Source organism: Alosa pseudoharengus, unplaced genomic scaffold, assembly GCF_046254945.1.
Source record: "Alosa pseudoharengus isolate Yale_2024_CS ecotype anadromous, Long Island Sound unplaced genomic scaffold, YU_APseudo_1.1 YU_APseudo_1.1_scf_3, whole genome shotgun sequence".
Lineage (NCBI taxonomy): Eukaryota > Metazoa > Chordata > Actinopteri > Clupeiformes > Clupeidae > Alosa > Alosa pseudoharengus.
The window spans coordinates 16,544,491-16,562,044 of NW_027468718.1; the positions used below are offsets into that span (position 1 = coordinate 16,544,491).

Consider the following 17,554-nt stretch of genomic DNA (forward strand, 5'->3'; position numbering starts at 1 on the left):
TTTCAAGGCTCACATGTCAATTGTCACAAAAAAAAATTGCATTACTTGAGGAACATTTTCAAAATGACGCCATTTCTCTCTAAGCAAAGAATGGTGCCGTTTTTAATAACTAGTACAGTAGGCTAGTCTATTGCAATACCCTCCATTCTGCTCTACCAAAGAATACAGTAAATCAGCTACAATAAATTTTACATTTTGCTGCACAGGCGCGGGCTTAGACCATACACCTACTTTAAAATATTGCTGCTAAGTTTTGGTATTGATTTTTTCAAATATTTTATTTTTATTTTATTTTATATTTACCAGACTACCTCTCAGGAATGCCTTTGGTTTATGATCGAGCAAGGCCTCTCAGACCCTCCAGTTCTTTTCTTTTTTAGCTGTTCCACAAAGCAGGACAGAAAAATATGGAGGCACTGTAAACCCTAATACGCTCAATAAACATAACATTTTCGAGGTAACACATTGACCTAAATATTTTATGTTATGTACTGTATTGTTCAATAAACGAACAAATTAACGTCAAGTGTACGACATGTGCCAAATATTAATGCATTATGAATTTTAGTACAATAAACTAGTTTTGCATGTTGCAACAACGTAAACTTGCGATGAAAGAATACCTTCAATGTATGTTTATGTAACTTATTATAAATTATAAATATTATAAATATTTACTATTTCAACTTGAACTTTTAGTTAAATGAGCATAAAATGTATTTTTAATTTAATTAATATAAGTTCATTAGACATTTCTCATAGTTAAATGTGCTTATATATCTTATCAGGGGCGTCACCAGACGATTTTGCCGGGGCTTCAGCCCCGAAGGTTTCGAGTGTAGCCCCGAATGTATTTTGCAAAGTTGACTAACAAATATGAAACCATTATTCGGATCATGCATTGGAACTGTGAGATGAGATGGACCTATTTATCAAATATAAAAGCAGGACACGGGTTTCCTCTCACTCTCCTTCATGCAGCAGATCTAACTTGAACGTTACCTTACCATAATTTGGAACGTAGGCTGCTTAGAGCGCGCGCACGCACGAGAGAGAGAGAGAGAGACAACATACCCTAGGTCTGCATTAGTCTCTATCACTTGCACTTCTCTATCACCTTGAACGACAATTTGATTTCAAGTACAAGTATAAGTAGTATATACTCTTTTGATCCCGTGAGGGAAATTTGGTCTCTGCATTTATCCCAATCTGTGAATTAGTGAAACACACTCAGCACACAGTGAACACACAGTGAGGTGAAGCACACACTAATCCCGGCGCAGTGAGCTGCCTGCAACAACAGCGGCGCTCGGGGAGCAGTGAGGGTTAGGTGCCTTGCTCAAGGGCACTTCAGCCGTGCCTACTGGTCGGGGTTCGAACTGGCAACCCTCCGGTTACAAGTCCGAAGCGCTAACCAGTAGGCCACGGCTGCCCCAATGTTCAGGATAATTGTATTAATTAAATTTGCCTTGGGCATAAAGGTATACGATTATAGTGTGGTAAAAGATAAGAAATGCAGACAAAAGGGCATTGAAGTGCAAGCAACATGGCACCTCATTTCAAACCCTTTTCTGTTCTGTGTTTAGGTATTTAGATCTACTAGAGCGTTAAAAGATCTTTTATCTGTTCAGGTACATCTTTTTCTGTTTAATTGGTACCTGAACCATCTACCTGTTGGGAGCAGTTTGCATTCTGAGCCCAGGACACAGGTCACAGGTCAATGATGACCCTAGAACTCTATAAAGCATTTGGAGGGAGGGAGCCACCATCACTTTCATTAATGTACGGACCAGTCTACCTATCTTATTTTTTTAAAAACTTAACTGATATGCTGCTAAACCAAGCTCCATATCTCTAACAAGATACAGTAAACTCACTCTGATATACCCCAAACACTCTGAGACTTTGCACACTGAACTCAACTAAACTTGGGTGATTCCAATATGTACACCCACCCAGGTATGATGATAACCCTGATGTCCTGAAAAATAATAGTGTTTACAATGGCATGATGGTCATAATGGAGAAGGATGTGTGACCGCAGGAAGAAGTCTACAATCAGCGGTCTGGCACTGTCCCCAAGCTTTTCTCTTAAACCCTTAAAGGTGTAGGTTTTTGAACGTTCTAAGTTCCGCAACAATTGAAGGTTCTAAAATTCTATGTTGAATTCAATGAACCCAGATATTCTTTAGAACGTTCATTTCTCAACATTCCCGTCGTACTCCTTTAAGGCTTAAACCCCGCTCTGTCTGTGGCTATTGAGGGTCATCTTCCCACCCCTCTGTCTCTGCTGGGCGTTTGATGAAGGGCGGTGCGTGAGACAGCAAAATCCCACGGCCCATGAATCACCCTAAACAGCTGTGAACCAAATTAATAGGTGATGTCTCCTTGCTTAGATGCGGTGTTGATAGTGGAGCGGTGAGTCACTTCTTATTGCTAATTTGGGGGTAGGGTCGTGATAAACGTCACAGCATGTTATTCCGGTCTGAGTTTATTCATGCATTTATTACTTTTTTTTAAGCCAAGTGTGGCAGTTATTCTAAACAACATAAAATATATTGTTGGTGACAAGGCCATAAACATAGTCTTTATTTAGAGTGGTTCCACCGCAGTGTTATTAATGCACGCTCTTTATCAGCAGAGATAAAGTACCACCAATCCAACACCACTAGACACTTCAATAAAACTACAGCTACACTCGTCAGGGAGGGACATCTAAGATTAGTTATTATAGGAAGTGATGCAAGATATTTATTTTTTGAATATTAACTCTCACAGGGAACCACTAAGGATTGAGGGAACGATTAATAATGGCTACTAATAGTCTGACTACATGCATCAGATGCAGATTTAGGTGTTTTTAGCCAACGTCATTTCAAAGAAGTGGTCTGATTATCTGTGGGAAAAGCATACAAGCTGCTTGACATACAGAATATCTAAGAGTAAGACTGAAACCAGAAAACAGAAACTTAGTAAGATATGCTCGAGCAGAGACACGTGCTGCAGTGAAAAGGAACTTGGTAAGAATGTAATGGCAAGTCGGCAGGCCTTCTAAATTCTAATCCCTTAGACATTTATTTCACATTGTGAAAATGTTTATGACATTTATGGCCTATATTGAATTTAATATAGGTTTGCAATTAATTAATGCTGTGGCCTTATGCATCCAGTGAGATATTCAATCTAGATCTCATCATGCCCAACTAAACGGCATCAAATAATTCCTAAATCTCCATGCATTTAATTCAGAGATTGACTGCAGACTTTTAAAGTGCCAATTACATGTCGATACAGGTCTGCTACCAGCCTGTGTTGTAGAATAGATTGATCTGATTATCTACCAATACATAAAGATAACTGAATTACAATCAATTCCCTAAACTGCCAAGATTAATGACTGTTGGCATATTCCATTATAGTTTTATTGCAAATTAGGAACATTGTTAATATCAATCGCAGAACTGCAAAATCCTCTGCAACACCCTAGCCACGTCTCTGTCTGACGACTGAAACACAGAGAGAATGGATTGGCCATGAGGTAATTTGTGGACTGGTGCTGGGAATTTATTTTCTTGATGATGAAATTTTTCTTCCCATTTTGGGTTTGTTTAGCCAGTGATATAGCACTGGCTATATATATATATACACATACATATAAAAATATATAAATATATGTCTAAAACAAGCCTGATTTCAATAGGCAATTATCCCCCCTTGTTATTCTCTTATTTAGTGATGTCAGGCGTGAAATGACTGTGCGGTGGGCCAGGTTCTACATGAGTGAAGAGGGAGACACCTGTCTGGGGTAATAACTCTCTCTGTGCCACGCTCACAGCCAGGGCACGCGGGCGGAGGAGGTGGGTGAGGAGGCGGAGAGGGGCAGAGGAGGGCAGAGAGAGGAAGAAGAGGAGGAGGAGGAGGAGGAGGAGGTGAAGATAAACTTCCCCACTCTGCCAACCACTCTGTGCTAAATTAGACCCACGGTCGCACACACACACACACAGTGGGACAGAAGAGTAGCATTACTGCATATTTAAATACACATATGCTGGAAAGAACGCGTCAGAGGCTAAAGAGAGGTGTTAGACGACCCAGAGCCTCCACACAGGCTATGGAACAAATTGCGCAGCATGGATCACACTGGGCGAATGTCTCCGTCGCTTAATGGAGGGTGACATTTAGGGTCCAGTATTGGTGCTCCATAAGTTCCAAGTTCCATATTTCAGACTGGGCTGTTGAAGAGGCGTTTTTACCGTCCACAGAGATGGTGTAATTGGATTTATCGGTGGTTTCTTAGCCCCCTGCAAAAAAAAGACACAGGCAACCAGGGGGAGCACTCTCACCTCACTCCCTGCATCTCAGATTTCAGAGCAAAGAGCAATTTATTGAGCCCTGCTAGCTCACTACTGAACTGTATGTTGTTTAGCCTCCAGAGATTACGGACCAGGAGGGGAGCAATTGGGTAATGCTCTTTGCCTTTATGTACTGTAAGATGCCCAGCAAAAACCACAAGCACAGGCCAACCCAATAAGTCAGTGTTTGCACACAAACCATATATCAACCTTCCCATGGGAGCAGTGAACATCTCACTAACCTAACCAGACATATCTATAAACTTTTTAAAACAAAGACCTTGTGTTCACCAAACAAGGAGCTGGACAAAGATTCATGCACAATAAAAACCAAGCTCATTCAACTAAGTGGCCCTATAAATTGAAATAATGAACTTTCAGAGAGTCTAAAACGTCATTGGACAACATCCCAACATCCAATTCAGGGTAAAGATATGGATTTGATTCAGAATAAGATGCTGTTTGTGACCTTGCGTTTTACCAGGATGCACCTTTATGGTCTGAGCACTGAAAGTCTTTTTTTCTCTTTCCAAACAGCCTGCACTTAGAGTAAATGAGTCTAAGATCGCCAGTTCCTCACTCTCCACTGTAGAATTAGATGAGACAAATGTAAGAAGGGACAATAGAAAAAGTAGATATAGACAAAAAAGATATCAAGACAGTGTCTGCAAGTGAGCAAGAGGGAGAGAGTAAGAGAGAGAGAGAGAGAGGGAGGAAGGGAGAGAAAGAGGGAGAGAGAGAGAGAGAGAGAGAGAGAGAGAGAGAGAGAGAGAGAGAGAGAGAGAGAGAGCAAGCCCGTGGGGAGATTGGCCAGTTAGCAGTCGGTTCAGCTGGCCACTCAGTGAGAGGAGCAGGATGCCACCAACGTGTCTGATGGCTAAATAGCAGTCTGAGCGGGACACACTGCAGCTGAGGGACATGCAGTCACCAGAGAGAGAGAGCAGAGAGAGAGAGAGAGAGTAAGCAGAGACAGTGAGAGCAGAGAGAGTGAGCAGAGAGAGTGAGAGCAGAGAGAGTGAGAGCAGAGAGAGAGCGAGAGAGAGAACGAGAGACTGAGAGGTTTAGCACTCCTTTATTACTGAACCATTGGCATATACTCTTATACAGTTACATCATTATAACACCCTCAACCAAAAGGCTCACATCCTCCTACCAACTAAACGAAAATCTATCCCTATTACACCTTTAAAACCACTGTCTCTATCCCTATTACACCTTTAACCCCCCCCCCCCCCCCCCCCACACACACACACACACACTCACACACACACACAATCACACTCACACTCCCCACCATATTAGATAGGGAGTAAAAGAGAGCTGGAGAGGGGTTGTGAACTGGAGTTCGTGGTCAGATACCTACTGACTTTCCAAACAGTCTGACATACCATACTGACATAAACTATAAAAAAAAGAAAAACCACAATAATAAACACCATCTACCACACACACACACACACACACACACACACACACACACACACACACACACACACACACACACACACACACACACACACACCAAACACATCTTGCCTCAATCAGAAAAATAGATTTTTCAACTTTGAACAGGAAACCGACTTTTTTCAGAACTTAAGAAAAGATCCAAAAATAAGTCCCATAAAAATGACAAATCCCTGTGTCTCCTACTGCCGTCATCACTAAGACAGATGAACGTGATAAAAACTCGCTGCTGAGCTGAGACACTGGGGAGCAGGTGGAAGTCTGAGTCACTGCGCTCCTCTGCTACATCTTCTGGGCAGCTGGCGGAGGTTCTACCAGCGTGTGGCCAGAGGTGAGATCCTCTAGTGCCGGTGGGAGCCCAGCGCTCGGACCAGAGCTGTCTCTCAGTGAGGAAGTGTCACCAGAGGCCCACACACACACACACACACACACACACACAGACAGATAGAGAGGGGGGGCAGTGAACTGTCTCTAGGTAGTGTGTCACTAGAGGCTTTCACAGCTCACAGTCAGTCAGCCAGCCAGGAGAGCAATGGCAACAAAGAAATTCTCCAGGCAGGTGGGAAACACAAGAAACACAGCCACACACACACACACACACACACACACACACACACACACACACACACACACATAGATAGTGAGAGAGTGGGGGGGGGCAGTGAAGGAAAGAGTGAGAAGACTGAAGGAGAGAGAAAGAACAGTGAAAGAGACAGGAGAAAGGGAGGGGGAGAAAACAGGGGACAGAGAGAATGTGCATCGGTGCGAGCCCGAGAAAGAGAGAAAAGTGAAAAGTGAACAAGGGTGGAGAGGGAGCAGAGAGAGAGAGAGGGAGAGAAAGAGAGAGAGAGAGAGAGAGAGAGAGAGAGAGAGAGAGAGAGGGGGAGAGAGAGAGAGAGGGAGAGAAAGAGCGGAAAAGAAGAGAAAAGAAAATGAAAACTTCCTTGTGGTCCATTTAAAAATCCCGAGAGGAGGGGGGAGAGAGAGAGAGAGATCACAAACAGGGGCAGGAGGGGGCAGGAAGGGGGGGGGGACTTGCCACGTCTCTGCACAAGCAGTGAGAGTGAAAACAGAAGTCCTGAGAGGAAGACCAGACTCGGCATGTTGGAGAGGTTATGGGCAAGTACTCCACTGGGCAGCACAATCACATGGCTCCACAGCCTTACTGTATCCCATGCTTGGTGCTTTAATGGTTTTACTTTTCAACTTCTCAGTTTCAAAATCTCTACTGGCATGACACATTTGTACAAACCAAACATTTTCAATGCATTTTCAATCAGTGCAATGCTTACGATACTAATGGAATGATGCACAATGCGGTACAGATGTAATTACAATCACAGGCACAACACTGTGTGAGGGTTGTTCTCTTGGACCTTTTCCAAATCGCAGACAATGAAAAAGCTGTAGGGAAAGTAAATTGTTACACGTTACATGGAGATGCTTCGATTGCATGGGGTGGGGGTGGGGGTGCTAAATACCAGGTGATGCACACACAGCTGGTGGACAGCTGCAGCCTCATGCCTAATCTGTCACCTCTCTGGACAAAGGAGAGAGAGAGAGAGAGAGAGAGAGAGAGCTCCTTGAAATGGTCTGCTTTAAAGGCTAGTGAGCCAGAACCCATGCCCTGTGAAAGAACCGTGGCTAACACTTTGATTTCTGGGAAACCCCAGCGTTATGTAACGTCACATAGCAGAGCTGACTGACTGCAGCTACAAAGAACACCCTGAAAAGTACCTGCTCATGGCCAGCCCGACTCAGTTCAAAGGCTGGAGTGTTTGATGTATGAGACTACAAAAGTGCACAAAATACTTGAACTAACATGACAATCTCACTTGTCAATCTCAACTGTTTTGCTTCAGGAATTTGCAGGGTCATTGTGTTCCTACGCAACTGAACCGTTTGATATCTTTGCTGTAAGCACTTTCCCACCACTGAGTCTATTACACTTAGTGAAAACAAAGAAATGTATGATCTGGGTTAGAAATTGCGAAACACATTAGTTGGCAGCTTTTATAACTCTCAACTGTGCTTGAGATGGGTATTTGAGAAGCAATTGCCCTTGTTTTCAGCTAGAAACCCACAATGCCTCTGTAAGTTAGCTGTATTGGCATCTCTGACATAGGTGCTCTGGGGAAAACCTCTCTAGGGCTCTCTTGAGCATCCATACCTGGCCCTTATTCTTCACTCAATTTACTGAGATGCCTATGGGTGGGACATTGGCACCCACTGTTGCAAAGTTTGACAACTGTTACATCACTCACAGCTTTTTGTAGTTTAAAAAATAAACAACTGCTGCAAGGTCCTCAAAATGTAATGGTGCTGGAACTTATTTACAAAAAGTGCAAAAACAAAAGTTGTACTGTGTTAAAACGAGAGCAAAATGTTCTCCAGATTGTACTGAAACAGCCCCTTCCACAGCCTTCCCGAAGTCAAAATAGTCCCTTCTGCACCTAAGGCCCTTCTAGATGCAATAATGCAGCATTTTACTTGACTAATACTACAAATCAGCAGTGATATAGCACTGTACACAACTCTGATGAATAGCCTCTACAACGAGACACGACATGGAACCTAGCTTGTGTGAGCCAAACATATGTTTTCAGGAGAGGCAAGAGTGGTGCGTGTACTCCCCTGCCAGGGTGGAATCATTCTCCTGACTGAGCGCAGAAAGGAAAGGTTTGGACAGCCGACAGAAGGATTTCAGAGCATCAGAAATGCTGTGGATGTTCAACACACCCACATAGGCTGCACTCAAACACACACACACACACACACACACACACACACACACACACACACTCAGACACACACATTAATATGCACACAAACAGATAGATCTAGTTTGTGCCGGAGAACATGCATAAATGCTGTATTTCCTTTGTCTATGTTAAATTACCACGCAAAGCACGGCGGATATACTAGGGGTGAGCTACACACATTATGTGGTCGACATAATGAGACAAAGCTTGCACATGATGGCATAACACATAACATAAGTACCCACATTGTACAGATAACAATGGCAATGGCATCTAATTCTTCTTTTAACATGTCAACGTGAGCCAAATTGGCTACTTTGCCTCCAACTAACTAATGGTTGCCATCTGGCTGCAAGAAGTGATGTGCAGTGGTTTCCTCTCAATAGGTACTAAATAGCCTTGATGCTTTCTGAGGGGAAAAAAGGAAAAAAGAGAAAGAAAGGGAGGGGGAAAAGTCTGGCTCCAGATGTGTCCGCCACTCGCAGTTTATGGAGATGAGAGTAAAGTGTTCAGAAGTGATCAGAAAGCAGTGGAAAAATGCACTCTCTCTCTCTCTCTCTCTCTCTCTCTCTCTCTCTTACACACACACCACACACACACACACACACACACACGTGGGTGTACGCGTGCGCACACACACACACACACACACACACATACACAAACACAGGTCTTTCTAAAGCTAATGAGCTTTTCACAGGCTTCACAACCTGTCTGAGAGAATACATCACTCATCACACACATCTTGCCTCCAATACTGACATCATCACCATGGATAGGAAAAAAAAAACATAACGAAAGAAAACACTGTTGGTGGAACCAAATGAATCAAGGCGTGGGGGAAACTGAATCAAAACAGTAAAATAGCTATGTCAAATCTGTCAGTCTGTGTTTGTCTTGTTGGTGGTCCCAGTGCGAAGCAAGCTAAAGGACAGTCATGCCTTCCTATGTGATTTGGTCTCATCCAGGAATGCTTAGAGGTGTGAAAAGGGCTGGTTTGGATGGTTATAGGGTGTGAACACAGTGCCAAAAGGGTTACAGATTAGCTTCAAGTCTGCAGGGTTTACTGGGGGACTGTGCTTTCATAGTTCTTACCTGTAAATGCCTGGTATATTATACAGGGGCAATGATGAAACATTTACAAATAAATGTTCTCATACATTGTATATCTAAAATGTGTATGAAATGCACAAAAAGACTGTAATGTTATATTGAGTTTTTGTCATATTTTGGCCTAATCTAAATTTTGCTAATCCATTATGATAACAACTATAATCAGGTATTTGCTTTCGCCCTCACAAATATTACTTTTCTAAAATGTTTAGCCATTCTTAACTTTGTTTTGATAAGAGCTGGAAAAACAATTACCGGTATCCTTTAGTGAAAAGAAAGAGATCACCTGATACTTATGTTTTTATTTCTGAACTGTGCAGCAAAAGACTAACATTTTGATATTCATCAGAATCCAATTATCCTTATCAACAAAATGTCTATGCTATAGATAGATTATTTTTATTTTTTTATTTTAGTGAGTTAAAAAAAAACTTTCTCTTAATAAAAAAGATACTATATACCTCCCTCCAAGCTGGAAGGTCAAAGATTCACCCTGTATTTCATTACCATGCCACAGTGGCTGGCTATCAAGCATGACTGTTTGCGGATGTCGTCAGCAGTTCAGGTAGGCCCCTGTAGACGAATGGTGGGCGTCCCTGAGGGATTCAGAGGGACGCATCCGTGCCTAAGAGAGCTGTGCATTCATGCTCATAGAAACCAAATGGACTTCTCTGGGCCCTCACTTCTTTGAGGACCAAGTTCAAAGCCTCACTGTCCGAGCGCAATGATGTGCGAGAAAGAGAGGAAGAGAGAGAGGAAGAGAGAGAGGAAGAGAGAGGCTGTCTGTCAATAAAAAAGCACATCTTTGAAGCTACAGCTCGAGTGGTGCGCTCTTGGAAGCCACAATGCTGCAAAGAAACAATTGGAGAAGCAAAAGAGCTCTTTGAAAAGTCTGAAAAATCTGTGGCCGCTTGAATGAGAGCACTACTGTGAAATTCAAATGAGCTCCCTGTAGCTAATGACATGATGAGAGGTGGAGGGGACATCAAAGGCCTCCACCGGAAGCGGAGGGAGGCTATGAGTGACTTCACGATGCCTCCTTTTTCATCAGACAGACAGCGTTGGGTTGCTCTAAGTGATGAACGTGAGTGTGGTGATGCTAAAGGGCCCTCACTACCCTGCAGCCAACTTGAGAGAAGCCTTGTTTTCATATGTTACGTTTATGAGAAGATGGGTTTTGTGTGTGGGGACATTTCTGTGCAGATGTCTGTTTTTGTGATTGTGACTATGCACAGACATGGGCAGTATTTAAATTATATGTATTTAACATGTATTTAATTACTTTAGCGTATTTTGTAATTTGTATTTTGCAGGATTGGAAAAACTCAAATGTAGTTTGTAACAAAATACTTTGAGGGATTGTATTTGAGTATTTCAACCACTTAAATACTTCTCAAATAAGCCAAAATGTCATCACTCAATTAAATATACTACCCGCTATAACCATGACAATAGGCAATGCTTATCATAAAGCCAAAGGCCAGAATCTTGGTGAATCTGGTTTTATGAAAAGGCTTGGTGCCTGGAGATATCCTTTGGGCAATTCCCTATATTCAACTGTAAAGTTGACCTAAACATTTCATTACCTTTTTGGAAGAAAAGCATGACATGTTTACCCATTTTCCATTTTCCTTGCTGTGGTATGCCACATTGTGACCAACTTAAAAGTGTTAGATCCAACTTTCTTCTATTACGATCCACTCTGAACATGTGTAAAGTTGAAAAAAATGAAAAGAAAAGTCAATTGTGGGAGCCAAAATGGTCAACTTTATTACCCTTCTGTAAGGACAACATGGGGTATAAACCAAATTTGTTTGTTTATGTCCATTTTTGTCACCCTGTAGACAACTTACAGTAAAGCCCCTTAGAACCCCTTAGAACATGTCAGGAAGTTGAAAGAAATTAAAAAAGTAACTAGGAGCTTGAATTGTCAAGTGCTACAAGACTAAAATTTGAAAACGATACAGATAAGATACTGAGGGAGAATTTAAGGACCACGGCCTTTGACCCCATGACCTTGAGTACCTAATAGCTGATGTTCATTCTTACTACAGGACAGTATTAAAACTTGGATTTGACATAAGGATTTATGTAAGGAGTAACATCCGCTGAGGTGTCCTGATATGCAGAAGTAATGGAGGAGACGGAGACAAAGACCTCCCGGAGTGGAATTCTCTCCCAAGTTAATGAATTCCGTATATTGGGACACCTTATAGGTTGTTATTCTGTTTATGCCCCATGTTGCTAGTAGGCATGCATTTATAGCACAACAAGGGAAATGTAGTTTAGTTTAAAAAGAGGTTACGGTTGTTGGTTATTGGTTACGGAAAATGATGGTGGGTAGTTTGCTTTGTTACAGTTGATTCCACTGTTGCGAAGCCTGCTTGTCAGTTCAATCATTGTTTACATTAATATGGGATGGTGATTACATTTTTTACCAGATCTACTTCATAGGTGCCCCAATGTACAGAATTAATAGCCCCCTGCATGCCAGCCAATCAAAAATAGTATTTCTTGTCTCTTGGGGATACATTTTCAATAATATGACTTGTTAGTATACCATGATTATTGTGTGGGTATTTTTGTATTTCCAAATGACTAATTACTTGTATTTTAATTAAATACATTTTTCACATCAGTATTTTGTATTTTATTTTGTTACATTTCATGAGCCAGTATTTGTAATTTGTAACAAAATAGTTGTATGTATTTGTGATGTATTTGTGCCCACCTCTGACTATGCACATATTACCCTCAGGCCCTTGCTAGCCTGCAGCCAACTTAAGAGGTGCCATCTTCTTTCATATGTTGTGTTTATGTGAGTATGTTTTTAGTTGTTTCTGTGCAGATTTCTATCTGTCTGAGTTGTGACTATGTACTGTGCTTACTCTCCTTTTGCAGGTTCTTGTCAGAGGGAACACACACACACACACTCACACACACACACACACACACACACACACACACACACACACATGCTCTCTCTCTCTCTCTCACACACACACACACTCACACACACACACACACACAAACACACACACACACACACACACACACACACACACACACACGCTCTCTCTCTCTCTCACACACACTCACACACTCACACACACACACACACACACACACACACACACACACACACACACACACACACACACACACGCTCTCTCTCTCTCTCTCACACACACACACACACACACACACACACACACACACACACACACACACACACACACACACACACACACACACACACACACACACACACACACACACACACAACAAAAGCACCTCTGTTATATCACTCACCATTGCAGGTCTTGCCGTCATATGTTGCGCACACCCAGTCGTGGCAGTCACAGCGTGGCCCATAGAACTTCCCCGGGTCAGTGACTTGACATATGCAGACGCCGCAGTCACACTCCCCCCTCCCACTGCAGATCAGGCCATCTGGAGTCCTGCAGCGTCTCTGTGAGGCTTCAGACGAGAGCCTGCACTCCCTTCCCACCTGCCTAAAGAGGAGGAGGAGGAGGAGGAGGAGGAAGAGAAGAAGAAGAACAGACCACTTATATATCCTCCACTTAGTTACTAACTATTTCAAAACTAAATTAGGTTCACCTGTTGGCATCGCTCACTGCTCTCCTAGAGGACGTGGGGAGGATAAATGACAAGGTTACGCGGGCACAAATCCTGAGGAATGCATATACCCACTGGGACATATGGAAAGCATCTGCATGTTAATACACTAAAGTCAGTTGTGCTGTTTATTCTTTTGACAAATATCAAAATGCTGAATGCTCATATGAAATACATATGGGAAGGGCCAACATTTCAATATATTGCTAAAGTCATTTGCTGATGGGCTGTAAGCTCTTTTTGACACTGCTAAACGCAAATGTGGTCTGCAGTAACATGGCTTTAGAAGGCTGCCCAAATGAGACAGATTGCATTTTATTGCTCATGACAAATTACACACACCAATCTGCAACGACACCATAGGAAGTGCTTATTTAGGGAGTCTTACTATGCAGCAGGGGCTTCATTTTACAGTAAGTCCTGAAAAGTGAACAGTTCCCCTTTAAGAAAGAGCCCATTTGAGGTGCATGGTGATTGGAAACACCATCCTAATGACAACCAGACTCTCTCTCTCTCTCTGGGCTGTAAATCTCATTTTGGCCGAGGAGAGGACTCTCTGGTAGAGAGTCCAAGATATTGATGGATTGTCCAACATTTCAGATAATTTCTCAAATTATTCATGTCCTATATTAAGTACCCATGTGATATCCTATTTCAGGTCCTCCGTTATTATTGATAAATTGAACTCAATTTATTGATTTTTCATTTCTAAACCAAAATGTCTGTGGGTTTTCTTTGGTGAACTTGTCCGAAACTCAAGATAAAATGGAGCCTATATCACATAGTACAGTAAATCACTTGGACATTGCACTCCACATCTATATATTAGTCACAACATCACAGTGACAAAACCTTCAAAAACTACAACATCCACATGTGGTACACATTAAAGTGTGTCTTTGTTGATTTACTTTGGATGTCTGTACACCATGTGGCTAACTTGTAACACAATGTGCATATCTACCAACAAGCTGATATCTGTGATTATCTTTCATATTTATGAGTGATGATTAGATTTCAAAACAAAAGAAAAAAAATACTTCTGGTGAGTAAATAAATTACTCCATCCAAGCTGTTCTCTAAAGAAGTTTGGCTTCCCACAAAACAGACATAGAAGCAACAGTTTTATTTGGAACTCGAGCGGAACATGGAGTTGGATCCAAGTGTGCGAGCAGCCCTTCTAACTAGCCTCAGGGGTAAGAGGATGATTGCTATTCTCCGACCATTCAAAACAAATAGCTGTTTCTTTGCCCTGTCCCTCCACCACCCACAAGGAACTGTGGAATCCCCTCTGACAGACATTCCACTCTCTCCAGCTGGACTTTGGGCTTATAGAGCAGTAAAAAAGAACTGCTCCACAAAACGGGCCAAATTCAGAGTGTTCAAAAACAGACCACCCATTCCATGAACATTTGAAATACGCTGAATGATCGAACCAAACAATCAGACCATCATAACGGTATATTAATCTAATTTTACACTTACAGCAATAAACTCCTTTAGCTCTGACATACATAGGGAAATGCCCAGTGCTCAACCAATCCTGAAATGTCTGGTTTATTCTTACATAACGCTGGTTTTGTTTACTAACGGTTTGAACGTTTCGCCCTAATTCACCAGTAAAGGGACACTCTGGGTCTGCAGGTTGCGAGGGTGCACCTGCTCGCGCGGCCCCAAAAGAGCTGAGTCAATCTCCCTCTCCCCGTGTACTGTGAACCCCCTTTTCAACAGCTGTTGTAGCCCCAGTAAACACTAGCCAACCTAGACTCCAAAGAACAGCCTGTACGTACAGTGCACCTCACAAACCAGTGGAGCAGTATCTGTACATTTACTATGGAGGACACTCACAAAGGAGTTTGAGTTGGCTTTGTGCGTCGTCGAGACACCAGTGTGACCTGATTCATGTGAAAAAAAGTGGCAGCAACATTTTTACTGTACTGTAGCAAGGCACAGAGAAGAGGGACTGTGGATTCCTGCCAAACTCTCAGCGTGTCAGATTGTTCAAGTGAAATCTCTCCGATAGGTGAAAGGAGTTGTTGCTTTGCTGTGTTCATAAGACTCAGTTACAGCATACTCACTTCCAGAGAGTCACTCGAGTGTATAGTTTTTTTGTCAGGAAAGTCATTTGGAGAAGAAAATAGCTTTATGGCAAGGTAATCACTATCAGGAGGAAACAAATATAACAAGCCTTTCCTGTGACTAAGACTAAAATAAAAATCACTGACACCAACCAAACATCATGCACACAGAAGCCTAGATGAGCAGAATTCTTGCAGCTCTGGTGTCCGAAAAGTTGAGTCCGTCAGCAGAAAAGAAAAAAACCCTCAGCACTGCTAAGCAGAGTACAGTCAAGAGAGTGAGAGAGAGGGGGGGAGAGAGAAAGTGGGAGAAAGTTTCTAAACTGATGAGAAAAACAAAAAAGCCCACATAACTCACCTTAGTGATTGCAATAAACTTTCTTCAACAGCTGAGAGCAAAATCAGAAGCAAAGAGACTGAGACAGAGTGCACCAAAGCCTCTGCGTGCATGTTTAGATCCCAAAAGAAACCTGGAGTGCAATGCCTTCAGGAATTTCTGCTTTTCCAGACAGGGAGAGGGAGAGGGAAGCGGGCTGGCCAAAACTGGCTGGCTCAGTCTCTTCTGAGGCCAATGGAGCTCTCCATACAAGTGCCTTTGATTAGTCTTGACTTCTGGTACCGGGGCCGGAGCAGGAGAGAGCTCATATGGCAACAAAGTGAACTTAACTATCAAGGGACACAAGCAGAAACAGTTGTTACAATAGAACTTTAATTGTCTTTACAAAACAAACGTTTTCATTGAAGTGAACTAAGTTATCGGATGTTGTTTGTAATGATGATTATTGTATTTTTTTATGTGATTTCTAATTGATTTGCATAAACACCTTTGCATTGTGTAGATATATTGAGGCATGTGGCTCCTTATCTTGTTTAAATAAAGAGGAAGGCACATCCAAAACCTACCCAGAGGTGCAGATCATGGCTTAAACAAATAGGAACATAGCAGAATAGAAATAACAGAAAAGTATTGCACAATCTGGCAACTTATGCATATTGATTTTATGTATTAGTGTTTCAGCCTGTGAAATTAGAAGGCCTTAAAGGCTGAAATGTCATCAAAGTGAGAGAGGAAGAGACAGAGAGAGTGAGTGATAGTATGTTATTTCTGTATAAGTAGCATGGCCCAGCAGATAAAACTAAAATGTCCTAAAGCTCTTTTTGTATTTATTGGTAGTAGGTACCAATGGCAAGGTAGGTGGGAACATTGGTCAAAGAGCTCAGAAATCGCTAATGCCTTTATGTATTCTCTGTGCAGCAGCCAGCGCAAGTTTGTTTTAACTGCTTCCCAAAATAGTGACTATTCCCATGTGAATTTTTCAATCAGGGCAAACTCATTCCTTTTCTTCTCAAGGCTTTGAAACCTAAAATGGTGCACCAACTCACATGAAAATGCTCACAGAAAATAGATGCAACCCTTTCTTTCATATATTTAAAATGTCAGATAACTAACAACAATGCATTTATGTGTATTTCGCTGTAATTTGGGGCCTGTGAATCCACAGCTCGGCTAACCTGTATGCGCTTGTTGCTGGGGGACGCGCGTCGCCGCTGCCTGCATCCGTACTGCTGCTGCTGGGATTGCAGCTCCGGCTCATACTATCGCCTCAGTGCTGGCAACACACCGGGAACATACATCTCAAGCTATGGGCTTAAAGACGAAACAATAAGGATACTCGAATTCTCCGTAAGTTGTTTTCTGTCATTCTTTTAAACGCTGACATTGAAACGCAGGGAATTTCGTGTCGTGACGTACTGAATGAGAGCTGGTGTGTTCGACTGGGTGTCCTCCAGGAAGTACGCGATAGGTAGTTACCCAGGCCTTTTCGTTTATTACCTGTTCGTTTCATTTTTGCGCATTGAAATGCGTCTTGACAACTGTATAAAACGTGTTTTCTGTGTAGACAAGGTGTCTCCCTATTCGGTACAGTTTTATTTTTTGGTGCCCTGTAAAATGTTTCATGGTGACGGTTATCTAATTAGAGCTAGCAGCAGCCTTGCTCTCATCTGTTTCCATAGTAACCCCACTGAAGCAGATGTCGGAGGGGTTTAGAATATCCCTTAGCACGAAGTGTTTCCTACGTGTCACATCCCCTTTCACCAATATTGAGCTATCCTGTGTCACCAGTCTTCATTTACACTGTCTGTT

The 17,554-nt window shown here is 42.3% G+C and overlaps 1 protein-coding gene across 1 annotated transcript in view; it reads right to left on the bottom strand.

Annotated features, from left to right (window-relative positions):
* The window catches only part of itgbl1 (integrin, beta-like 1), a 67,292-nt gene extending 51,328 nt beyond the window's left edge, over positions 1–15,964 (bottom strand). The window contains exons 1-2 of the mRNA XM_076263393.1: positions 15,767–15,964; positions 13,004–13,206 (exon numbers count right to left, since the gene is read on the bottom strand). Coding sequence (XP_076119508.1) covers positions 13,004–13,206; positions 15,767–15,858 — 295 coding nt within the window. The 5' untranslated portion in view covers positions 15,859–15,964. The remainder of the gene's footprint in view (positions 1–13,003; positions 13,207–15,766) is intronic.
* Between the last annotated feature and the right edge of the window lie 1,590 nt (positions 15,965–17,554).